Genomic DNA, 26,817 nt, shown 5'->3' with positions numbered 1-26,817 from the left:
TCCCTCATATTCCGGGTTTAAAATGGTACCCAGACTTCACAGCTAGCAGTCCAGGTATTAAGCCAAGTATCTTTTATTTTGGTTTTACTGTTAGTTTTTGCCTTTTATTTTATTTTATTTGTTTTTAACAAGAAGGAAAATTCTTAGCTTCTATTCTTTAGTCTCCTGAAAAGCCATTCATTACCTCTGATCAAGTTCATTTTTCTGTTGTAGAAATACATTTGTGTGATTTTTTGGGGGGTTTGAGGTGAAAAGCTTGTCTTTTGAAATTTCCAATACTTTACAGCCTGTTCGTTTTAGTGAAATAAGACTTAACGAGTTTGAGTAACTTAAAAAACTACTGCTAGTTGGAACAAACCAAAGTATTTTGGGAAAAGGCAAATTTACTTTATCTTTTTAGATTTTAAACTATGATTCCTTCAACAAGTAACATTGAAATAAGCAGTCATATTCGAGTAGTAACTCAAAAACTCTCAAGGTTATCAGTCCCACATAAGTCGTCCTTTTTTTTTGTTACTAAAATATTTTTAGCTTATTTTTTATATTGGGTTTCAAGCCACGGTATTGAAATAAAAAGACGTATGCTCTTTTTTCAGTAAATTTAACCACCACAGAGGGAAAGATTTTAGGCAAGTAAGGTGTTGAAAGATGTTTTTCATTATTCTGGGCACTCCAAAGATACAATGTGAAAAAAGTTCCTCTCATTTCTCTTTTTATGTGGCAAGTTACTCATTTAAATGTATTGAAGCAGATTTATATGCAAAGGAAAATTGGGAATTATTATTTCTCTTGACCGTCATTTCCTTTCTCTTTTATTTTAGAAAAAAGAAATCCACACAACGAAAAAGGTTAGTAACTTTGTTAATTTTTTTTTTTTTTTTCCAGAGGGAATCCAGTCTCCCTGGTTTTTAAAGTCATTTCAGGCACACAGAGCAGCAAAACCCCTTTCATTTCTGTGAGCGTTATCTTTTTATATAAATCAGGAGACAAGGGCAATAAGTCAGCAAGAGATGAAAACTTTGGGTTTACGTTGCAATATGAATGATTACGTGGAACTTTGCTATCTTTACTGGTTTTTCAGACCTTCTGAACAATGTACAAAGTTGTAAATACATGATGATGAGTTCCTCTTTGTTTTTGGCCTTCCTCTCCTTCCCATTCATGGTCATAGTTTGCTGTCTGTGGTTAATTAGCACAGAAATGGAGCAAAGGGCAATGATTGGGGGCTGTCAGTTTGTCTTCTTGTTTGACTAAGTACTTTTGATTTCTAAATGAATTATCAAGAAAAATTCACTGAATTTTCACTCCAATTTGTCCTCAGATTAAACAAACAGCAAAAGCAACAAGATTTATTTAGAAGAGTGGACCCCCTTGTTTTTTATTATTTTTTTTCTTTTTTTTTTAGTAAACCCAGGAATACTTTTCACAGGTTATTATAGAGATTAGGTTGTTCAGCTCTCTGTGGCAAGAGTGAACTGGCTACTGCACAGCTATATGCAACCCTTTGTCTAGAAGAACCCGATGAGTTGACCTAGGAGGTTCACTAAGCTTTTCTGTACAACCACAAATCTGCCCTTCGTTTGCAGCAGACGAGTTCTTGGGTTGCACATAAAGGTTGATCAGTACTGGAGAGGAACTTGAAGTTAGCCATCCTCTTCAGTCCTCTTTGCTACCTCTTCAGCCCAGCTGCCTGTGCCAAGAAGGAATACCTGACTGATTTTATTTAAGCCCTGTAGAAGCAGCAGGCTCTGAAATGTTCAAGAGCCTCTTTGAAACCATTTCAAGTTAATTGTACTTCGCAAAGTACTTTACAACGTTCTATCTCCAATTCACTGCTGACCACATGCTATCAATGCCTCAGAGTCTCCACATATAGTGTAAGTGTAATCCTACACATTAAATTGCTTCAAATAAATTTGCTTTTCAGATGTTTAAGGCATAGCTGCTTTGGACTTCTTGCACATCCAGAATACAAATCCAATAAAGCGTGAGGTTTTTTTTTTAATGAGAATATAGGCTGGTAAGTGAAAAACCCCCTAATTTATGGCTAGAGTATCTCCCTTAGTGACACCACATCTTTTGCTAACATTGCAACCTCTTTTCTTTCAATATGGTAAACTGTGAAATCTGAATGATTGAAATACAGGACAGCGATGAATGAAATTTTTCGAAAGTGCTCTTTATTACTCTGTCTTTGCTCCTATTAGATTTATGGGAGTTTTAATATCAGCTTCGTGTAGGGGCATTATTTGAGTACTTTTGAAAAGCCACTTTTACAAAGTAGACTCTTTCAAGCAGGAATCCTACAACTGTTCATGAAAACAACACCTGGTACCTCAAGAACTCAATTTTAATTATAACCTCTGGGAACAGTCACAGAACAAACTATTACAGAGTAAGAACAAATATTTAAATACAGAAAACTGTAAACCTAGATTCTCTACTTAAATCATCCCCCAGAAATGCAGTCTGCCTTCAGTCTATTTGATTGTGAGTCTAGAAAGTTTTATTTCTGTTATGATGCAATCAGCATTGGAAAGAGGGGTGCAGGAATTGGATTTCAGCGTGTTTAATAGTATGTGAAACTGAAGGTAAGTGCAGCACTGGGTGGTTTGGTGGAGAGATGCACTTGGAAACCTGGAAGAAGGTGAAATGATGATTACAGTATTCATGGATTTGTGAATAAATTTCATAGCCTTTCTGTCTGGAAGTGTAATTGAAACTTCTAGAGGTGGGTGTCCATCCCTCTTCTTAATCCAGCTCTGGGATGTTTATGTTCCTGTTCTGTGAAGCACTCAATCAACATCACTGAATTTGAGAAAATACTTCAACTGTATAACCCAAGAATTCTCTGAGTTTTAAGGGCCTTGACTCTTACTTGAGTTTCATTTTTAGTTTGAAATCAAACACATTTTTTTACATATGGGTATATTGATGAGTAAAAATTACAGATTTTTAATCTCAATCCATCAAGCAGGAAATCAGTATTGCTGGGACCACATAAGTATTGTTGATACGTATGTTTGGCTCTATGCCAGATTGTGAAATTTTGCAACTTCAGTGGTATCTTTTATTTTCCTGAATCTGCAAGATCTAATGGGGGAGGAGAAGGGAGTAGATATTAATATCTTTTATATATAATCTGATTCTGGAAGTATCAAATTATTCACTATTCTTTCTGTCTCCTGAACTCACTTAGATGTCCAAGGGTAGAGGTATTTCATTGTTTTGTGCATCTTAACACTTCTGCTTTGTTGAGCAGGCTGTTATTTTGTCATACCTAAATCGCACACTTTTGGAGCTTACAAAATTGGGGGGTTTATGTGACTCAAAGTCACTTGAATAACACAATTTCGTCTTCTCTCGGTCTTTGTAAATAATGGAAGCTATTTAGAAAGCTGCCTTGTCTGGCAGTAATGACACCTACTGTAAGCATGAGCTGGCAGGTCAGTGTTCCTGCCCAAATAGATTTTGCTGTTAATCAGCTGCTAACTTGATCCTCCGTTGAGCTTTCTTCTTCCTTACTGGAAGCTTTTGCAACAGGTGTGTCTTGCATGTTGCCAATTCAGATTTTGTTATTTTTACAGTATTATGTTCTACAATAAATGAGAAATTATGCTTTGTTCAGCCCTTTTTCATAAAGTTTTCATTCCTAAATGAATGATGAAAGATCTGTTATGCTTGCTGCTTTTCCATATCTTTGTAATTCCTGATGTGAATCCACATGTTTTAGTACTTTGTTGGAAAAGCAGCAAGCATTTTCAGAAGATCAAAACAGCACCTAGTACTGGTTTTCTTTAACTGTACACAAAATATTTCCTTTTCAGTGTGGTATTCCCTTTGTTGGCTCCTAATGGGAGCTGGTGCCTCAATTTGTTGCTTCATTAGGCCGGAATTTGTTGCTGTGTTCGTGTCTGTCTTTGTATTTTGAAGTACATGGACTCCTCAATACAAAAAAAACAGCGCATGCTGGCTGGCACTTGAGAGTAGTCAGGTTTCACCTTCAACTTTTATTACACATTCAGGCTGGAAGCTAAATAAATCTTTGGAAAATTGTGTAACTGGTTACAGTGGCAACAAAGATAGTTCTAATTTCTAGAGCACCTACTAAGAAAGAGCGATAACATTCCAAATATAAACAGAGATATTGTTTGGCATGCATATAATTTCTTTTACTCCATGCCCAAAGAATTTTTGAAAGGGGAAGGCTGTTAGGGAAAAGATGTCTTAGCATAATTAGTAAGCTTGAAAAGGTGAGATGTGTGTGAAGCTTGAGAAAGACAATCACCATTAAATGGAATTAAGAAAGAAAAAAAAGGATAAATGACTTTACTTGGGCTTCACTTATAAATAAGATTGATTTACACTGCTGACCCCACAGATTTTTTACTTTATTTACTTTGCATTGTTCTGCTGCTTTAAAAAATGTAAAGATCTGAGTAATAGCTCTGTTTGGATTGTTAGAGCAGGTCAATGTTTTGTGAAAGGATTGGGAAAGGATTTATATGTTTTTTAGTTTACTCCCTTTTCCCTAACCTGTCTTAAAGTTTTGGAGGGGAAACACAAATTGATATAGTAGAAAATGAGTTTATTCAATTATAGTTGTATTATCTAAACTTAGGATTAATTGTTTTACTTCTCTCAAAAATAGTACCATCAACCAAATTATCCAGCATACTTATGCTACGTCTTCTTAGTGCTTAACATATACAGAAGAACCGGAAAAATGTGAGAGAAGGATACCTGAAGCTTTCTAGGCTTGCTGGAGTTATAAGAGTTAAATAGAGATCCCATTTTGAGTGAAGTTCATATGATGTTATTTGAGAGGTCTGCTTTTTTTCTCTGTGCTATTGTGGCAAGGAAGTTGTGGAGTACACAGCTCCTCTGTTGCTTTGTGGCAGTACTGACACGATTTTGCTGTGTGTTATTTAAAAAGGCATTAAAGATGCTGTACGGAAGACACTTCCCTGATGTTTGCTGGAAGGACCATTCAGCCAGCCAGCCACAGTCCAGGAGGTTCCTCCAGTGCATTGATGATAACTTCCTCATGCAGATGGTGGAGGAGCCGACCAGGAGAGGTGCACTGCTGGATCTCATCCTCACTAACAAAGAGGGTCTGGTCAAAGCAGTAAAGGTCGAGGGCTGCCTGGGTTGCAGTGACCACGAGATGGTGGAGTTCAGCATCTCGTGTGGCAGGAACAGAATAGCAAGTAGAATTGCAACCCTGGACTTTGGCAGGGCTAATTTCGGCCTTTTCAAGCAATTGCTGGGGATATCCCATGGGCAAGACTGCTTGAAGGAAAAGGGGCCCAAGAGAGCTGGATTGCATTCAGAGATTGCTTCTTCCATGCTCAGGATCAGAGCATCCCCACACGTAGGAAGTCGAGGAAGGGAGCCAGAAGGCCAGTGTGGTTGAATAGGGATCTGTTGGGTATGCTCAAGCAGAAGAGGCGAGTTTACAGGTCATGGAAGCAGGGACTGGCCACTTGGGAGGAATATAAGGCTGCTGTTAGAGGATGCAGGAAGGCAGCTAGGGTAGCCAAGGCCTCCTTAGAATTACAGCTGGCAAGAGGGGTCAAGGACAGCAAGAAGAACTTTTTCAAATACATAGCAGATAAAACAAATACCAGAGGCAATGTAGGCCCACTGATGAATGAGGTGGGTGCCCTGGTGGCAGAAGACACAGAGAAGGCAGAATTGCTGAATGCCTTCTTTGTCTCTGTCTACTCCGCTGGAGGCTGTCCTGGGGAACCCTGTACCCCTGAGACCCCGGATGAAGCCAGGTTAATGGAGGAGTTTGCTTTAGTCGATGAGGACTGGGTTAGGGAACAATTAAATAGTCTGGACGTCCATAAATCCATGGGTCCAGATGGGATGCATTTGCGGGTGCTGAGGGAGCTGGCTGAAGTCATTGCTAGACCGCTCTCCATCATTTTTGCCAAGTCTTGGGAAACGGGAGAGGTGCCCGAGGATTGGAGGAAAGCAAATGTCACTCCAGTCTTCAAAAAGGGCAAGAAGGAGGACCCGGGTAATTATAGACCGGTCAGCCTCACCTCTGTCCCTGGGAAAGTAATGGAACAGCTTATCCTCGTGTCATCTCAAGGCATATCAGGGATAAGAGGGTCATTGGGGGCAGTCAGCATGGCTTTACCAAGGGTAAGTCATGCTTGACCAACCTCATAGCCTTTTATGAGAATGTAACAAGGTGGATGGATGATGGCAGGGCGGTGGATGTGGTCTACCTTGACTTCAGTAAAGCCTTTGACACAGTCCCTCACAGCATCCTCACAGCTAAATTGAGGAGGTGTGGTCTAGACAATGGAGTAGTGAGGTGGGTTGCAAACTGGCTTAAAGAGAGAAGCCAGAGAGTGGTGGTCAATGGTGCGGAGTCCAGTTGGAGGCCAGTATCTAGTGGAGTGCCTCAGGGGTCAGTACTGGGGCCAATATTATTCAATATATTCATTAAGGATTTAGACGAGGGAATTGAGCGTACTATCAGCAAGTTTGCTGATGACACTAAGCTGGGAGGAGTGGCTGACACACCAGACGGCTGTGCTGCCATCCAGCGGGACCTGGACAGGCTGGAGAGTTGGGCGGGGGATAACCTGATGGAATTTAACAAGGGAAAGTGTAGAGTCCTGCATCTGGGCAGGAACAATCCCAAGTTCCAGTATAGGTTGGGGCATGACCTATTAGAGAGCAGTGTAAGGGAAAGGGACCTGGGGGTCCTGGTGGACAACAGGATGACCATGAGCCAGCACTGTGCCCTTGTGGCCAGGAAGGCTAATGGCATCCTTGGGTGTATTACAAGGGGGGTGGTCAGTAGATCGAGAGAGGTCCTCCTTCCCCTCTACTCCGCCCTGGTGAGACCCCATCTGGAATATTGTGTCCAGTTCTGGGCCCCTCAGTTCAAGAAGGACAGGGAACTGCTGGAGAGGGTCCAGCGTAGGGCAACAAAGATGATTAAGGGAGTGGAGCATCTCCCTTATGAAGAAAGGCTGAGGGAGCTGGGGCTCTTTAGTTTGGAGAAGAGGAGACTGAGGGGTGACCTTATTAGTGTTTATAAATATATAAAGGGTGAGTGCCATGAGGATGGAGTCAGGCTCTTCTTAGTGGCAAACAATGATAGGACAAGGAGTAATGGGATCAAGCTGGAACACAAGAGGTTCCACTTAAATTTGAGAAAGAACTTCTTCTCAGTGAGGGTAACAGAGCACTGGAACAGGCTGCCCAGGGGGGTTGTGGAGTCTCCTTCCCTGGAGACATTCAAAGCCCGCCTGGACACATTCCTGTGCGACCTCACCTAGGCGTTCCTGCTCCAGCAGGGGGATTGGACTAGATGATCTTTTGAGGTCCCTTCCAATCCCAAACATACTGTGATACTGTGACACAACCTTCCTGTGCCTGGGATCTGGCTGTGGGAAGCTGGTGTGTGTGCAGCGATGCAGCGTAGGTTGGCAGTGGGGCCAATGGCTCAGTTGCTGTTTGATCAGTTATTTTTTCGTCTTTCCTCCTTTATCTTACCCCTTGTAAAAAAAATGGGAAGGGGCAAGCACTGATGGAGGACAGACCTGTGTGTGAAGTATTTCTATTTCTGCACAATTGTTCATGGAAGAAAGAAAATTCCGTTCACAGCTGGCACTCAATTATTGTATATTGAGGTAGGACATTTTTTTTTCTTTTTTCTTCTTTCTGGCTACTACTAACTTAAGTTAGGGCTTTTTCCAGTCACATTTGAAAGAGTCTTTTCGCCAACACAGTCTAAGAAAATTGAATGCCTTTTAATTAAGAACTCTTAACACTTTACAATTAATCAATCCTATCAGCAAACTACCCTGTGGGACATTAGTGGCTATTTCATTGGATTACATCTTGCTAAATTCACAGTCAAGAATCTGGGGCTCATTTGTTAGAAATATAAATTACGTTCAAACAAAAATATGACCTATTCTCACTACAGGCTACCTGAAAAGCCTGCCAAATAGTCTTATTATTTTTATTTTTTTTCCTCTCTCTTGACAAGACGTCGCTGATATTTTCCATGTGTTTTCTTTTTCTTATTTTAGGGGATTGCCAAGTCCCATTGTACAGATTATTGACAAGCAAAGAAAAGAGCTCAGCCCTTTTTGTCTCAGACTTGCATTATTTTCAGTTTCTCAACACTCTGCTTTCTAGTATGTTTTCTTCTTTATGGTATAGCCAGCTTCTTTCTGTTTTGTTAGTATCTTGTTCACCTTCTAACTTGTAACCTTTCTGAATGACTTGTTAAAACACCAGCTGTAATGTAGTCTCCTGTGTATAGGTTCTCTGATGATGTAAAAAAAAAAAAAGTTTAGAAATATGACTTAATTGCCATGATGTTTGCACATTGCCAGCACGAAAGCAGAGTTACCTATTTAGAATGTGCAACCCACACAGGTTTAATACATTAAACTTTATTGTAACTCCATTCTCCTATAAATGCATGCATAAGATAGCAGAGGGAATATTTTTCTTTTTTTCCCATTTAGCAATTTGCTTGATTTATAGAAAAACCTGTGCCCTGTTTTGTGTGTTTGCTCATTTGGAAACCTTCTATAGTTTATAGAGACACTACTGATTTTTTTTCCTTAGCCTCCCTGTGGAGTTTGTTCCATATTACAATCTAATTCCATGTCCGTGTCGTGCACTCCTGAGCTGTTAATTTGTACATTTCGATGCAGTTTGTTTCATCGTGTTTTTGTAATCCAGACTGAATGTAACGAGCTGTGTGCTTTGGGGACCCAGCCTTGCCTTGCCAATTAGAACAAGTGGTTACTGAGAGAGAGCATGTTTTAAATAAAACATGGCACCTCTGCGTGGGACCAGCAGCGTTTGGGGAATTAAAGAGGATATTTAACTCTTTCTCTTTGAGAAGAGAGGTCAGTATCAGCACATTTTAGAAACATTCAACTCGTTCCTTTGAGAAGTATGGTGCAGATTCATGTGTCATCTGGCAAATAAAATTTAGTTTGTTGTTGGAGACGTGTTGCACAGTACTGCATACAGATTATTTAGGAATGCACAAGGATAGCTGTCAAGTTGACTGCAAGTTTTATAGGAGTGTTACTGCTAATGCCACATTAAAATTGTACAGGACTAGCAGCTAACCTTTTTCTTTCCCCTTGTACTGCTACTTGAGAGGATGAGGTAGGACAGCCAGAGTGCCAGGTGGTGAAAGAGCTCATTTCAAAATGTATTTTACAAGGGAAGGAATCTAGAAGCAGCTCTTCTATTTGATGTAAGAGTACTAGGTGCTAGGTAACCACGAGGAAGAGCTCATTGTTATTCTACCATTTTGAGGTAACTGGGAAAGGGTACCTCTATAACCATCAATATCTTATGGTTGTTGCAGAAATTGTCCAGCGTTTTACTGGTCTTTACACTAAATAAACTTCCTGGTGAATCCAACCAAGACACAACAACAATTTTGGAAGTTAACTCTGCTAGAAAGAATTGCACAGTATTCCAGCCCAAACATCTCCTTTCCTCCCTTTTTACTCAAAATTGCATGTTCTACATGCTTGTGCATCTTCAAAGGGAAGAAGTTACTGTCCACCAACAACCTTCAGCTAAGGACACTGAGAAGGAATTTAGGTGAACAGTCATGAGGATTGACTCAGACAACATTTCAACAGTCCTTGCATACACAAGCAAGGCAAGACCAAGGAAAACCTCCCTTGTGAAAACCTTTTAGCTCAGCAGCTAAGTGTGAGGGAAGCACAGCTGTTTGCTAAGGTGACTTCAACTGTTTGGTAAGCAGGTGTACAGGACAAACATGATTGAGATTATACAGCAAATGTAACTGATGACTTTTCAGTTGTCCATTTTGTGTGAAAGGAATGTGATCTAGCAGCTAGACAGGTAGCCAGGAACTTGGAACTCTATTTCCTTTTCACAGTCAATGAGCGTTTCTTTGGAATACTAGACAAGTTGCCTTTTTCGTTTTCCACTTCTGTTCCTCGTCAGTTACTGACAGATGATATTTCTCTGCTTCACTGGAATGTTTGTGAAGATAAAAATATTAATATATATATATATGATCTTCAGTATAGTAATAGTGGTCATCTAAGGAGCTGATAAAAAAACTAGAGCCCTATCTTGGGAAACAAAAGGTCATTTTGAGGAACAATATCTGTATTTTCCTCTTCCAAATCAGCTTGAAATAAGCATGCCATTAGCACATATGAGATAAAAATGGAAATTTGCTCTCTTCAAAGTCAGTCAAGGCCCTCAGGCTAACTAAATTGCTCAAAGTTTTGGGATAGGAGTTTCATCCTTTGGTTGTATGCAACGTAGATTCACACCCCAGCACCATGTTCCACCCCCAACTCTAACATAGCTTTAGTGATAATGCAGGAAATTAGTGTAACAAATTAGTGTCAGATCTTACGGAGGAGGAAGGCAATTTTATTTCATGAAATCTGTAATTAAGTTGATTTTGTCTACTTATGCTTTCATACCCTTAAACTCCCAAGACCCAAGATGCATGTCCAAGCACTCTGACCAACATCACCTGTGTGTGATACAGAGAACAAGGAGTTCACTATGACAACAAGCTGGTTTTGGACTTGCCTTTTATGTGCTTGAGGAATATGCCGTGAGGAATCTTATTGTGAATTCAAGATACAGCACTATACCAGCTACTAGGAAGAAAATTAACTCTATCCCAGCTGAAACCAGGACACTTTATTTAGTCTTAGCCCTCATAAGCCTTAGGCAAAATTCTGGGATTTCAGTTCTTTTCTTTCCCATATGTGGACATTCTACAGTTGCAGTTCTGCTCTTAAGCTTCTTGATACTTTATCTGTAGTTCAGTTTGTTTCTCTTAATATGAATGAAATAACATTGCACTATTGCAATTAATGCATACCATTTCTTTTAAGCCTTTTAATGCTATTTCTTGTGGAGCCTGCAAACATTCTCGTTCTTTATTCATACCAGTCCTCATATATCTATTACAGATATTGTATGTTCTCGCAAAGTTACTCACCAGAGGGCAAACTGCTTGTGTAGATTTAGTCAATACAACTAAAATTTGCTTTTATTAAAACAACAAAAAAAATTGTCTGTGACAGAGTTTACATGTACTGTTAATTAGATGGAAAGTGAAAAGTTTAGTGACTATATTCTTCAGATATATAGAAGTTGGTATTTTATGTTAAATGAGGAATTTTTAAAAGTTAATATTTAAACTGTTGGACTAATTTGCAAACTTGGGCGGTGAATCCCCCTTTAGATAATTTTTTTGTTTTCTTGTGATCACATAAAAATATCAATTATTAGTCAAGGACAATACTGGTAGGTTATAATAGTTTTTAGCAGGAATCTGGCTCTAACCTTTAATTTGAGATGATGGGGTGGAGTGGGGATTGGAGGGGATTCTTATGCTGGAGATCTCTAAGCCTGCAGGACTGTGGAGGAGGCTTTTATTGAAAAAAATATCCAAAATAACTGCTTCTCTAGTAATTGAATGTGTAAGATTTTGTTCCTTTCCCTTGCAGAAAGTATAGACTGGCTGAATCTGTCATTGAAGTTTTAGGAAATGGCAGGACAGCTTATGGTGCCATAATAATTAATCCAATCTGTGTGTATGCATTATATCTGTCTTTTAATTATGCTAAAAGGATCAAGGAGTACAAGGAAGCGTAAGATTACTGGCCTAATCTCCTGGTTTAAATCACGGGTTATTAAATATCATCTAGGTAAGCTCTGTTTGCTGAAAATTACTCCTTTAAACAGATACCCCATCCAGATGTGAAGACACTGGGAGTTCTGGATGTACCATGGGTGCTAGTATTTCTAATGAATAACCTCCCTCAGTATTAAGTATTAAATAAGGTACGCATTTTTAATTGCAACACCATAGGAATGTTTCAACAGAATTGTATTCTCATTTGTCGTACTGAATAGGAGGCAATGTAAGACATTCTGTCATGTCCCATAACTACTTACTACAGCATTTACACATTGACCTGAATAGAGAATAATTATTTTCTTTATAGAATTTCTATAGAGATCTAATTAGTCCCCCAGTGCTTCAAGAAAATAAGTAATTTACCATCTTGACATTTCTGTGAGTTGAGGTGGTGATATTCATGTTTACTACACATGGATAATCTAAAGCACAAATGTCAAACCTCCCTTGGTATTGGATACCAACTTTGAGAAGCATTGGGACTGTAGCCTCCCTCCCTCAGAGCATCTGTTTTTGTGGTGCCTTAAATATTGAAAGTACAGATCTCCATACCTTCATGGAACAGCATGGATATTGATTGCTTCTGTTAGTGGGACCCCAAGAATACCCATTGGAACATCCTGAAAATAAATATGATTAAGAGGAACTTAGAGACATGGGGTAGAATTTATTTCTCTCTGATTCCTCTTCACCGTTTTCTTGGGGGTTAAAAAGAAGTCGAGTCTAGCAGAAAGGAGCTTTGCTTTCTATAAAATTGTGATTGCATGTTTTGAACTTCTTTCATTCTATCCAGTAAGCAAGTTAAGGGTCCTCTAAAAGAGAGGACTATGATTGTTTGCATTCATTATGAGAATAATTTAAAATTAAATAGGTCAGATCACAAGTGTACAAAAATGATTAGTTCAGATACTTGCTGATTTCAGACTGCTTGACTTTTCAAGCTTAGTGATGGCTTTTGCCATCCTGTAGTGCTGCCCCCCCCGCCCTTCTGGTATAAATAAATTCAGTTTTGCAGAACTGTGACTGTTACTGGGCCAAAGCATTTGGAAACCACGAGTCAGGAGTGTTGATTCTGAGCTGTTGGGCTTCAGTTGGGTCCCAAGTTGTACCCAAATGCTCTGTCTCACTTGTGATCAGAAGTGCAGAAGCTGAACGAGGAGCCTTAGCGGTGATCTTCTGCAGACTCAGTCCACCTTCTGGGATTGCTCTTTTATTGCTGCAACAAGAGAAGAGCAAAGCAGTACTAGTAATGGTCTTCAGAGCATAATGTGAGATTTTTCTCACTCCTTTGCATTAAGACTTCTGTAAGGACAAATTTGGAGGGGGGCTATGGTTTGTATATTTTTAACTACTGCTGTTACCCACAGCATAGCTGTTTCTTACTTGAATAACTGAACACATAAATGTAATGACAAACAAGGTTAATAATTTGGTGTATAAGGAGGAATCTTTGGATCTTTTTAAACTTTGTTTTGCGTTTTTGTACATTTATGTACATTAGCAGTTCAGCAAAATAAATTAGTAGCATTTTATTTGATCTCAGTTCCTAAAGAACAGGAGCTTTTATAATTTGGTATTGGGGCATTTCTAACCAGCTTTGTAGGAAAGATCCTGTATAAGTAGAGGGCAAGTTATGAACAGCAAACAGACATCTTGGGGGATTGTAAGCATTATAAATGATGAAAAGAAAACTAGTGCATCTTAAATACTTTAGGATTGCTCGAAGTGGACTTGATATTCACTTTCTTCCAGTAATTCTCTTTATCTGAGGTGAAAGTTCTTTGCAGTGAACTGAATCAATAATAAAAGACACATTTCTTTATTGGTAATGGTATTAAGGTACAGGGTTTGCTCTGTTAACCAGAGATTGGGTTGTTTTGCCTTCTGTGTTTTGTTTTGGTTTTTTCTTTCTTTGACTCCAAGTAAGAAAAAAGCCTCCAATACTTTAGATGGTATCTGTGGAGGTAAATACTGGAGTCTGGCTCATTTCTGTGCTGAAAATGAAATTTATTGTGGTATCTACCACTGTGTTCTAGGAATGTTCAGTATAGTATTACTGCTCTTAATAGACAAGCTTTCATTCTCCTCTGTTGACAAGTTCTGCCCTGCAGTAGGTGAAGAAATAGCAAGCTGATCCAGGTGTAGGTGTGGGCACTCTTTTACTGTGACATTTTCTTTGCCTCAGCAAAGTCTGTGCATCATTTCAAGTCCTCAGCAGAACGACTGTCTGTTCAAGAGCTTTGAGCAGCAATTTAAAAGCTAGGTTTTGGCAACGCTGGCTCCATGGTGTGTAGTGCTGTGTGGGGTTTGTTTGGATGGTTGGTTTGTTTTGGTTTTCTTTGGTTTTAATGAGGTTTACTATTACCTAGAGCAAATAGATAGATATAGATATAGTTATAGATAATCCTAGATAGATAGATATAAATAATCCTAGAAATGCAGAAGCCTATAATGGGTGTTGACATCTACCCCGATGACAAAGGTAAGTTAATGTTTAGAAATACTTCAAATACTAGTCTTTATTCTGCACCATTTCTGTCAGTGTCTGTAATTCTTATTTTAAGAGAGGTAAATTTTTTTTGTAACTGGAAACATTTAACTGTAAGGGTGCAAGTTAAGATAGACATAGCAGTCTCTTGTTTTGATAGTCACATAAAACTTGTAGCTGATACATGACTACTGCTGGTCAGAGGTAACTGGATGGATTCCAATATGAGTAACATTTTTTTAAATTAGACTCTTGAAACTATGGGCAACTGATCTGAAAAAAAGAATCCAAAATCAAGATGGTTTGCAATATTCTCCAAATCAATATATCTGGTAGCTGTGGACAGCAGCCGGTCTCCAGAGCATTTTGGTCCTTTTTTTTTTTTTTTTTTGTTTCCTTTCTTTGAAATGGTATTGGTGTGCCTCAGTTGAGAGAAAATATATAGGAATATTCATCAAACAGGTTTGCAAATGCAGAGTGCTGGAAGCTTTTGTAACAGAATCTGTTTTTCTTAGTGGTAACCAAAAGAGCTTTTTTGATGTAAAGGTCAGATTTCATGTATTTGTTCCCACTTGAGCTCTTTTTGACAGAATGAAAGCTATTTTGCTCTTGATTTATAAGATATTTACTGTGAGTTAGTACTGCATAAACATCTGACATTGTGAGCAGCTCTGTGTTCTGCTATGTCCCAGTAAATGGTGAAAGGAATTTTAAGATATTTTTTGGGGCCTTTTCTGTAGGTACTGTAGCAAAGCACAGAATATCCATTTACAGGAGAGCAGAAGTCATTGTTTTGGTTTTAATTTGAAACCATTTTCTCTTCCACACAGCAAGCTAGAATAAGTAACTCCCTGTAGAGTGAGAATGAGTAGTCAGTTGTGACTCCTTCCATACACACACCTGAGCCTGAGTAATTAAATTGTGTCTTAACCTACAGTGAAGGAAAACTTATGGCTCACTTTTGACTTCTGAAGATGCTGTCAGTAGGACTTGAGAGTGTATCTCCTTTCAGAAGATTTTGGATAATAATCGAAGTACTAAGCCCTTATATACTATGATGGCAGCTTGATCTATAGTTGGGCTTACCGAGGTATTCAAATGAGACCCTAGCTGCTTTTAAAAAAACAAACAGATAATCTTATTTGTGTCATGACACATAATTTATGAAAACTCAAATTGAAGATGATTTCTCTGAAAAACAAGAACAGTATGTAAGCCTTTCTGCATTCTAGTAAAACTGATCAGAATCCATTTCATGGGTTTTGTAAGGGTAAGAAAACTTTGAAAGTGTTCTAGAGGTTTCAGAATCTGAAACAGATTTTTAATATGTTTACCCGTATAAATGTGTGTGAAGATGGCATTTCAAGGCTTATGTTATCAAGCAGAAGTCTTGCATCTTCTTAGACTGTGCTTGAGTAATGCCAGATTAAATATCTTGTCTGCACAGGTGTTTAAATATGCTTCTTCAGCGTGTAGAAAAATGGTGAAGTTCTTTACCAATTTCTTTTCCCTACAGTGTTGTCCCGTGACAGTTAGGAATAAAGTAAAGATCTGTTAAACTGGACCATATTTTTTGTATCTATGTATTTAGTGAGAAAATAAGCTAAAATGCTGGTCCATGTTTATATAAGGAAATACATATGCACATACACACTCTATATTTTTGTAAGTATATATGTTCTCCTTCTCTGAAGACATTCAGAACCGATCTGGACACCTTCCCGTGTAGCCTCATCTGGGTGTTCCTGCTCTGGCAGGGGGATTGGACTAGATGATCTTTCGAGGTCCCTTCCAATCCCTAATAGTCTGTGATTCTGTGATTCTCTCTAGATATGTACTCTATATATTATGTAAATCACAGTATCACAGTATGTTTGGGATTGGAAGGGACCTCAAAAGATCATCTAGTCCAATCCCCCTGCTGGAGCAGGAACGCCTAGGTGAGGTCGCACAGGAATGTGTCCAGGCGGGCTTTGAATGTCTCCAGGGAAGGAGACTCCACAACCTCCCTGGGCAGCCTGTTCCAGTGCTCTGTTACCCTCACTGAGAAGAAGTTCTTTCTCAAATTTAAGTGGAACCTCTTGTGTTCCAGCTTGATCCCATTGCCCCTTGTCCTATCGTTGTTTGCCACTGAGAAGAGCCTGACTCCATCCTCGTGGCACTCACCCTTTATATATTTATAAACATTAATAAGGTCACCCCTCAGTCTCCTCCAAACTAAAGAGCCCCAGCTCCCTCAGCCTTTCTTCATAAGGGAGATGCTCCACTCCCTTAATCATCTTTGTTGCCCTACGCTGGACCCTCTCCAGCAGTTCCCTGTTCTTCTTGAACTGAGGGGCCCAGAACTGGACACAATATTCCAGATGGGGTCTCACCAGGGCGGAGTAGAGGGGAAGGAGGACCTCTCTCGATCTACTGACCACCCCCCTTGTAATACACCCAAGGATGCCATTAGCCTTCCTGGCCACAAGGGCACAGTGCTGGCTCATGGTCATCCTGTTGTCCACCAGGACCCCCTGGTCCCTTTCCCCTACACTGCTCTCTAACAGGTCATTCCCCAACCTATACTGGAACTTGGGATTGTTCCTGCCCAGATGCAGGACTCTACACTTTCCCTTGTTAAATTCCATCAGGTTATCCCCCGCCCAACTCTCCAGCCTGTCCAGGTCCCGCTGGATGGCAGCACAGCCTTCTGGTGTGTCAGCCACTCCTCCCAGCTTAGTGTCATCAGCAAACATGCTGATGGTACACTCAATTCCCTCGTCTAAATCATTAATGAATATATTGAATAATATTGGCCCCAGTACTGACCCCTGAGGCACTCCACTAGATACTGGCCTCCAACTGGACTCCGCACCATTGACCACCACTCTCTGGCTTCTCTCTTTAAGCCAGTTTGCAACCCACCTCACTACTCTATTGTCTAGACCACACCTCCTCAATTTAGCTGTGAGGATGCTCTAAAGTAACTTTTTACTCCAAATCATATGTTAAATATTTCCTATTATGAAATACCAAAATTATTCCCATTATGAAATTGCCGAAAGCCACCTGTGTTCTTGTGAATCAGCTTTTACCTGCTAGATGCTCCAGAGGAGCAGATGAGGTATGAAGCTACAGAAGTCACTGGCTGAGGACTTGTGCAGAAATACTAAACTACCTCTTGTTAGAGTGACCTCTTCTGGAAAGGCAGAGAAACTATTTTACAAATTTTGGTTTATTTTAGTTATTTTAATGATTAACATGAAATTGTGAAACAGTAAGAATGACAGCCTCCTGACCTTTTTGATTTAATCTGTGAACAGGGATGTTGGGAAGGAATATCATTGCAGGATGTGACAGTCTAAAGCAGTCATTTACATTTGTGGAGGTAGTTCCTCTAAATAAATACAAAGCATGTCTTAAAAAAAAATCCAAAGCATTTGAGGTAACTTCTTATTTAAGCAAGTAATCAATTTTAAGTTCATTTATTTGTAAATTTAATGGAATTCCATTTTGCTTTCAGATGTATACCTAAACTGTGGATAGACAAATAAGCTAGTGATATCCTTTAGGCTTTTTAGTTAACACAAATGCTAAACTTCAGGTAAAACCATCTTTTATTTCAAGTTCATATGTTTAAATGTGAACAGTCACTGAGAATCCTTCTTTAAACTCCGATCACCAATTTATAAAACATTTTGAAATCTGAAATGTGATTAGAATAACATTTACTAAGTTTAAAATCTGACAATTCTTTCTAGAGCTGCCAGGTTAGAACAAATCGATTCCATTTAACCTTTCCTGGTGAAATTCTAAGCAATTCAGGACCTGGAAATTGAAGTGTAGTGTAAGCTGGTGTGGGATGGTATTCTTGAGCCGGTGAAGAAATTCCGTGTTCTTTTCTGCGTTCTTCACCGAGCTGGAGGCTGAGTAGCTGTAGAACCTGTGTAAGGATCTAACTGCAAGGGTAGAGATGTTTGCTGGGTTCTACCCAACTTTCCCTTTTGCTTAGATGACAGTAATTCAATGTGCTTCAGCTGGTAGGCTCCAGTGGAAGCCCTTTAGCACACAGCTTGACAGGTGTCTGGGCCATCATCTGCCCTCTTTGGTTCCCCGTTCTCGGGAAGGCTCAGGCTTGGGTTGGTGGGAAGTTACACTGGCATTTACTTCCAAAACATTGACCTTCTTTTTTTCTGGCTTGTATTAGAAATATCTTCTTCCCTTTTATATTGTACCTTATGCTGTGTGCAGCAAAAGGCTGTGTTGTAGTAAGGATGTGGGCATCTTTACAAAACACTGATTCCTGCATGCATGGATTAATGAAAGAAAGATTCCCTCAATTTTAGCAGTACTGCACCTTCCAGTTGGGGTATGGTTGAGTGAAACTAAGGAGCAAATTACTATCATGGCTTTTTTAGCCTGTGCTGTTCTGGCTCTCCAGGTACAACTTTCTGTGCTAAAACCTTTCTATGGTAGTATTTAGTATGATTTATTAAACTTAGGCTTAATATGGAGTTGAATTTTATGGTGAACGGCAACTTGTGTTCTGCCCTTTGCTCAGGGGAAAGCAAGTAGGAGGCTTCCTGCCTCTCTTCCCAGTTTTAGTGCTGATCAGTGAAGCTGAAACGGTAAAAGTTTTTTCTGCTATATAAGTTTGTGCAGCAAGCTGTTAACAAACTTTCAGTTGTGCCATAGCCTATTAACTGGAATATACAGTGGTACAAGAATGAATTTGTTGAGAATTTTATGCCTCCATGACCTATTGTAGAACATTATCCTGCTGCAGTGTTATTAAGTCATTTTTCATCTCCTCTTAAATCAACATTGACGTTCTATTACTGGATTTATTCTTGTCTTCAGACTGGAACATAAAAGAAAAAATCTTATTGCTGGAATATTAAAATTAATTGTTTGATAAACAGTACCTTGCTTGAAGTAGAATTCTCCTAGAAGGATGATAATGTAAGATCAATATCTGCTTTAGATTTGCTTTCATGTATGAAAAAGGGCTTTTGGAGCATTCAGAGCATCAGGAGAATGCAGGAGGTGAGGATGAGTTGAAATCACAGTCAGAAAGGGTAAACTGCAGAAGGGAAGATACCTGTGTCCATCCATGCTTATACTGCAAGGGACAGTAACTCTTCAGGTAGTTCTGCCTTTAGTGGCATTATAGTGCCTTTTCCATAACTGCCTTTTGTCACTGTTTCTTATTTGGTGATGTGAATTTCATGTGATGTACAGAGAGGTGGGAAAGCTGTTTGAAATTAAATGTCAGCCCTGGTGGTTGGGTTTTTTTTTTTTGTTTGCTTGGAAAAGGGCCCTTCTGCAGAACTCAGTGAAGGTTTGAAGCACGCAGGTTTGGAGCTGGCATTTTACAAATGCTTTCACTATAGATTTTTGCTCTCATTCAACTTGGGTCAACCCTAACTAGAGGTTATTGATAAGGAATTTATTTTCACTTATGGAAGACAAATTTGCTTTATAATCCAGTTTATCTTTAATACTTCTATCAAAATTTCAGAATACTCCAGATGAAGCTCTCGTTTTTAACTTTGCAAAAAAGGTAGATCCATAGAGAGAGAGAGAGCTGCAGTGTTCAGCAACGCCAGTAAGAGGTTGGGTTTGGGGAAGTGGAAAGAAATTCTATGCTTTGTTTTTAAGATAATTTCACCACCCTACTTGGAGACTTGGAGTCCTTCAGATAAAGCTTAGGCATAAAAGAAGGTGAGCTGGTATTTGACAGAAGTGGTGAACCACAGAATTGTGCCAGGAGGGGTGATGTATGCAAGGAAAGCACTCAACACTTCCACAAAAAAGGCAAATGGCAAATAATTCACTAATTAACAGCCCTAGTCAGAAGCACTCAATTTTCTGAGAGATAGTTGTTAAATTGGTAATTTCAGAACTGGTTATATTCATTAGGCAAGTGATGATTTGCTTTGTGTTTGGTTTGTGTTTTCTCCTGGTGAGGTGGCCAGCAACATGTGACAGCTGAGGAAGAAGAAAATAATCTTCAGTTTGTCCTGTGGGATAACTGGGTTTTTCCAGGGGTTTTTCTAGTGTCTTGTCTTCCACTTGCTTTCTTGTAGAGTGGCAGCAGAATCACATAAGGTGTATACTTTTAAACACACTTGGTTAAAGTTAATGTCTTCAAATTATGTTAGTCTGGTTCAGATATAAAAATAAAACCAATGTAAAATAAATTTCAGTAGTTTTGTACATAAAGCATTTTAAATTGGTGCAGACTGTTGGCCAGAGTCATCCACTGGCCAGAGAGGTAGGTTGAGATATGGAAGTTAAGTGTTAGAGTTAGCTTCTTTCTTCTGACCCATGTTGCTGAAATTTAGATTGTGAAAGGGATAGTTGGAAACATTTTCTGCCCAAAGTCTGAGTTGTGTGTCATATCTGATGGAACTGACCCTCGATGTAACGGCAGACGATACAGGATTTCTGATGTACTTTTGATATGTGATGTGGACTTCAGAATACTTTGGGCATAAAAGGCAAATAAGGTAATGGAGTTGTTTCATCCTTACAAAGAACAAAGGAAAAATGCTCATTTCCCCAATGTCTACCAAATGAGACCAAGAGAACTGAAATACATATTCTTAAAATCTGAATATTACTCTGCAAGAAAATAGCATTTTGTCCTCTATTTTCGTGTTAAACACCATATTTTTGCACTTGAGCTAGATTGGGTCTCTAGGGACTTTTAGATTGTAAAATAAAAGCATAGGTTTGTGCATATTTTAGTTTACCAAAAAATGTGCGAGACACGAGTGTGAACCTTTAAGGGTTAAAATAAGTGAAGGTAACACTGATTTTTTTTTTTTTTTTTTTTTTTTTTTTTAATTATTAATTATTATTGTTTTCCTCCTTCCTTCTGAGAAGCCAGACCTACACAGGATGTCAGCTCACAATAGATGTAAAGAATCTGAGGCATACCTTACTTTGGAGCTGCCTTTTTTCAAGTGTGCTTACAGTCCTGTCGGTCTAACTTAACCTTTCTCTAGCTTGGCCTCATAGGCTGCAACTCCTGCCTTAGGCAGAGTTTGGGATCTCTGTGTTCCCGATGGTGATGGTTTGTGCTGCTACCCACCCAGCTCTACAGGTGTCTGCTGGAAACAGTTCCCTTATACAAGAGAGTTTTTTGTTGTGTCCCTGAGTGATAAGTACACATCCATCAGTGTGGTAATACCTTACAGAGTGCAGTACAAGAAGGTTAAGGGAAAGCATTTGTATCTCTGATAACTTTCTGAGAAGCAGTTTGAATGCCTGGGGCGTGATGCATTTTCGGTCTTGTGTGATCAGTAAGAAGCGTTCCTTACAAATCAGACGTTCTGTGGTAACCTCTTGAAGTTCTTGAAATCAAACTCATAGTGTTCAAGAATTGTAAAACCAATATTATGAAATTTCTCTAAGAAGCAGACATGCATTTGAATGTTAAGCAACATGCTCCTAATATTTTTCACTGAGAGCAAGTAAGTGAAACCTTAATAGTTTTTATTATTTGTTAACGTGATAAGTCATTTGTGATAATGCTTCTCCCTTCCCCCTGTCATCTTCTTCCATGTAGGTATAAATGATAAATGTGAGCTGAATTTTTGAAGCTGTTTTCTGCCTTTTTGTTGTCCAGTGTTTAAATTGATTTGGCCTTTTCTTTTAACTCTCATAATGAGGTTTCAAAACTGCTTTAGTTTCTGATCAAAGCTTTTAGACGCGTTCACGCTTGAAATGTACTAGGCTATCAGTAAATATTTTTTTTTTCTATATGTGTACTTATTACTTTTGCAAAGGAACTGAAAATGAATCTTAACTCTAACCTGGCAAAATTGTGTGTGTGTGATACTGGACTCTTCCATGATTAAAAATTTAGGGTAAGGTTAAGTTACTAGCTACTGACAGACAAATTGTGAAGCGTGTAGTAGTTAACCGGGAGAGAATCCATGGAGAAACTATGCTTACATTTAAAAATTGTTCATATTTAATTTTTGTTCAGTAGCTTGGATCTGGCTCCCCAGAACAGTCCAGGGAATCACAGCTGTAGCTTCTCTTCTGCCAGTAGCCAGTGAAGTGGATACACAGAGCTCCATCCATAGGGCAAAAGAAATGAGAAAAGTGTGTAAAATAAAAATTTTGAGAATTCATATTGAATCATAGGATTCAGTTCAAACATCTTAACAACAACCTGAGTTGCTGTTTATTTGCAGTATGTCAGTATGTCACACCACTCCTGTCAAATTTCTTGAAAACACTAAATGGTAGCTCTGCACTCACTTATGTAGGATTGGCAGCTGGGTTGGAAAATCACACTATTCTTTTGGAACCCATCAAAGCTACTCAGTAATTAGTAAATTTAAAAATAATTGAATCTGCGTGAGTTGGTGGTACCATGTGATGCCACTGGAGACGAAAAGTTATTAGGAAGCCTGAAAAAAGTTATTTACTCCCTAGTGCTCTAGTAACCATAATAAATCTTCCAGATGATCTTCAGTGAAAGGAACGATAAAAACTAGATGCTAATTTCAGTTTCATTTTACAATGACAATCGTGTTTATTGAATTTTGTTGTGTGGATTTTCTGCTATTTAGGCAATGCCTTTTGTGATTTCCATGTGCTTCAGTCAAAAATAGAGCTGTGTACTGTTAAAATAGAAGGGCTGATTCATAGTCTGAGCTCAAGAGTGACAGCCAGGAGCTTGGCAGCACTGGGGAGGCAGAGCTGCTGATAGGAGGAACATGCAGACAGGGTTCTTGCAGCGGGAAAACTCCTGTATTTCTTGAAATTCTCTGTTCTGTGTCAGTGGCAAAAACTTCCATACATAAGAAAAATCTGGAAGTTGCATTTTGAGTTTAATTTGTAAAGTTTTTCATATTTTATTTTAAAAAATAACTAGTATACTTAAATAACTATTGAATCAAAGCTACATTTGTATTTTTAGTGGAAAGCATTAATGTAAGAAATTTTTGCCTAGCACTTGTCTGCTGTGGAACAGAAGTCTGAATTATGTTTACTTTTGGGGTTCAGAGGCACAAAGTAGATTTCCTTGACATGGAAAGGGGAAGAGGGGACCCAGGTGCGTCATCAGAGCTCAGCCTGTGGAGTCCCCTTTGCTTACAGACTGTTCTCCTTGGCAAAGCTCAATGGCCACTGATCTTCTCTTAAGTTGTGATGCTGAACAAGAAGCACGGAGAAGGGAAATAAATAACTGAAGAGACTGAAGATTTCTTTTGGAAAATATGAGTTCTCTTTCCTCCTCTCAAGGTGGAGCTCATGTGGGCTTGTAAGGGGAGCTTCCTGCATGGTACAGGAGAGCATGATGAGTTTTGATCACAAATGTGTGCTTGCTTCGAAATGCTGCCTTACAAAGAACTACCTCTTTATAAATGAAGGTAGCATTTTCTCTCTTCTTTTTTAACTTCTGCTGTCGTGTAGAGGAACAATTTATGAAAAATGTGAGTGCAGGTTAAAGCAAGGCATAGAATTCACTGAAGACTCTGTAATAGATGCAGGATATTTCATGAGTTAAGATCTGGAATGTTGTGAGCCAAAGAAGTCAGCTAATGCTCCTGAAGTATACGAGCATGTACACATCAGATTTTTTTTTCTTTCTTGATTAATTTTGGATTCATTAATGTAAGCTGCTTTAGGAAGAAATGTTGCTTCTCTTGCTTTCTGAACAGTAGGTCCTTTAGTAAGTGTTCAATTTTCTTGCATTCACAAAAGCAAGGAATTGTCAGAGAAACAGAAGCGGATGGCTCGGTGTAGGTGGCATTGGGGAAGGGAGTTCTGCCTGGGGCTGTAAAAGGGATGCTTGTCCTGTGGAACCATGTGCATTGTAGTAGCTTCTGAAAACACTGAAGGCAGCAAACCATTGAAATGGTTGCCCCTCCCCCCCCCCTCTTTTTTTTTTTTCTTCTTGGGGCATAACATTATTTTGTAACTCTGAGGGCAGCTTCTTTCCAACAACTGCTCATTTGGCATGATCTGATGTAGTAGATTTTTTTTCAGGTTTTGAAGCGATATTAGACCACTGTGACTGACTTGAGGAAGAGTGTATGCATGTGTGTACACACATTTATTTATATTTGTTTACCTCACAATTATATAGATGTGTTTCTCTGACCCTTCCCCCCCCGCTTTTGTCTGTGTTTCCATAGAAATAAGTGACAATTATCCCTATTTCAGTAGAAAGAGGAAATATTTCTAATTTCCAGTTTTATTCCTTGATTGAAGATGTTCTGCTTTCTAGGAGCAAGTACTGGAACATTTTTTTCTTGTTAGCTATCATTGTGCTTTGCAGTAATGAGAATGCTTTATCAGTAAAATAACTTTCCACCTGCTTTCTAACTTACATCTAACAACATACATGAAACACTTGACAAAATAACAGAATGTGTTTATAGCTCAGCTCTTACTGGAATTCTGGATGGACTTTTGCAAGAGGACCTTCTCTACTCTATGTATATTCTGTACCGTACATAAATAATGTTGAGTTTGTTTGTTTGTTTCACCCTGGCAAAAGGCTCATCAAACATGTTTGGATGTCATGCAACTTTTTAAAAAGCGAGGAGAAAATGTGTTGAGCATGGCCTGAAATGTGTCCTCTACTATTTTAACAGTTCTACTTAGAAAATATCTCTCTTGCTGCTAGTGAAATATGAATTGATCAGCTACATTGGATGTGATAGTGAATGAATGGGAGAGTGAGAGTTGAAAACAGAAAAGGGAAGGTGACAGCATCATAATACTAGAGAAATCTGTAAAAGAATATTAGGTCTATTGATGCCCTGTCCTGTGTCAGGGCCATAGTGTAAGCTATTGACTCTTGCACAGATTCCATTAACCAAATTTTTCTCAATTTAGGAAGCTTCTCAGTAGAAATTTAATTTGTTAACCTGACACAAACCTTTCCCTTTGCCTCTATTGAATTGGTGTAAGGAAATTAATCTGTATCAGATGCTTATTCAGAGTTTCAGTTGAAGTTCTTGGAGATAAATCTCTGTTTCAGTTGCCTTAGACAGATCAAACTAAAAATTTCTACAGTGAGTTCTGTTTAGTGTGATCTCTAGCATGCGTTTATTCTGCTGTGTGTGAATGTATATTGTAGCTGCTAACAGGTTTTCTCATCTGGAAGGGGTGATTCAGATGCAGAATGTAGATGTACATTACAGAATTGTTTAGTGGAACAATAAAGAGAAGAAAATAATTCCTGTTTGTGTAAGAACCTCAATGTACATTGTTAAGTTGGACTCCGATCTGCAGACATGAGTAGGCATAGTTCAAAGCAGTTTTCCTGATGATGACGATATAGATTAAAACTGTGCATTTTACATTTTGGTTTTGAACAGCAAATTAAAACATGAACCTACACTATTTTTATAGCATCTAAATCTTTTTCATACTACTTAAATATTCTCCTATATGTAGTATCCTTTTTTTCTTTTTTTGCATCCTCCTTTTACTCTGCTGTGAATTTCTCTTTTAAATCATCCATCATTTTTTCTTCAGTTCATATATGGCACTTGTCTTTGCTATTCTGATTGTGCAGTATAAAAAATGTTGAGAAGCTAAAAATTACTAAAACTATATGATTATAAAGTGTTGTTCCAAAAGTGAAATTTTCATTAGCTGAAAGATGAAAATAGTGGTGGTGATGATGGCATCAGTCATTGTCACCACAGATGCAATAAATCCTGAAGCAAGATGGTAGCTGCAAAGAGCAATAATGGAGTTGAGTCTTGCTCTTAACTGTGCTAAACAAAATGAATGTGTGGTTGATATTGGATATATCTATGAAATATTTTCTGTATGAAATTGTCTGTGTCAAGAGAAGAAAAATGTGTTTGCCCATTTTGAAGACCAGATATTCTTATACATATATTTCCTTTAATTTATCAGTTGCCATATCCTAGTATTGAATGTAGAATTTGGGATAGAATGCCTTTCGATGTGAATTGCAAACATGCAAATCATTTGCTTTGGTGAAAGCCCTCAAATATTATACACCATATACTTTTAGTGTTTGTTGGTATTAACAGACAAAAATGAGAGTAGTATTTTCTTACAGATTATTGCAAGAATTACAGATAATCTTGCCTGAAGTATTTAAAGCATGTCTTATCTGTATTTAAATATCTATGGAATAATGCTTCCAAGCTGTTGGCAGCCCTTCATGTTAGTATTCTACCCAGTAAGAGCACAGGTGCTTTCCTAATTCTCTGTGGCATTGCATGATTTTTTAGAGGATATTGTGTTCCAGCAGAGCTGTTATACCTGTTTACCTTAAGCATGGTGTTTTCGTAGTGTCCCAGACTGCTAATTGTGTTGGCTCAAATGTGGCATTTTCTAATGAATTTGCCTCATTGGTATAGGTATTTGTTTCATATACAGTTCTCCTTATTGTAATGCCTGAAATTAATTAAACAATGTGACTGACATCTGTTATGGGTGGTTTGTTCTTCCTCTCCGCCTTTCCTTCACCTTTCTTTCCCCAAGGTAAATCCTGTAGGGTTGTTATTAATTATTTTATTCTGTGCTCTGTATTTATGTTACCGAAAGCCAGATCACCAAGGTGTACCTTGCCTTTAGAGAAGATACTGATAGTATTTGCAGTGGTTTTACTTTCTAT

The 26,817-nt window shown here is 38.7% G+C and overlaps 1 protein-coding gene across 4 annotated transcripts in view; it reads left to right on the top strand.

Annotated features, from left to right (window-relative positions):
• Nucleotides 1-26,817, top strand: part of ZFAND3 (zinc finger AN1-type containing 3) — a 142,189-nt gene that overhangs the window by 34,697 nt on the left and 80,675 nt on the right. For 3 of the 4 annotated variants that reach the window (XM_071806125.1, XM_071806124.1, XM_065833951.2), the window contains exon 3: nucleotides 822-848. The exons of the other annotated variant lie outside the window; for it this stretch is intronic. In XM_071806125.1, the coding sequence (XP_071662226.1) occupies nucleotides 822-848 (27 nt within the window). The remainder of the gene's footprint in view (nucleotides 1-821; nucleotides 849-26,817) is intronic. 4 annotated transcript variants of the gene reach the window in all.

Source organism: Patagioenas fasciata, chromosome 3, assembly GCF_037038585.1.
Source record: "Patagioenas fasciata isolate bPatFas1 chromosome 3, bPatFas1.hap1, whole genome shotgun sequence".
NCBI classification, from domain to species: Eukaryota; Metazoa; Chordata; class Aves; order Columbiformes; family Columbidae; genus Patagioenas; species Patagioenas fasciata.
This window is presented reverse-complemented; position numbering and strand designations above follow the sequence as displayed.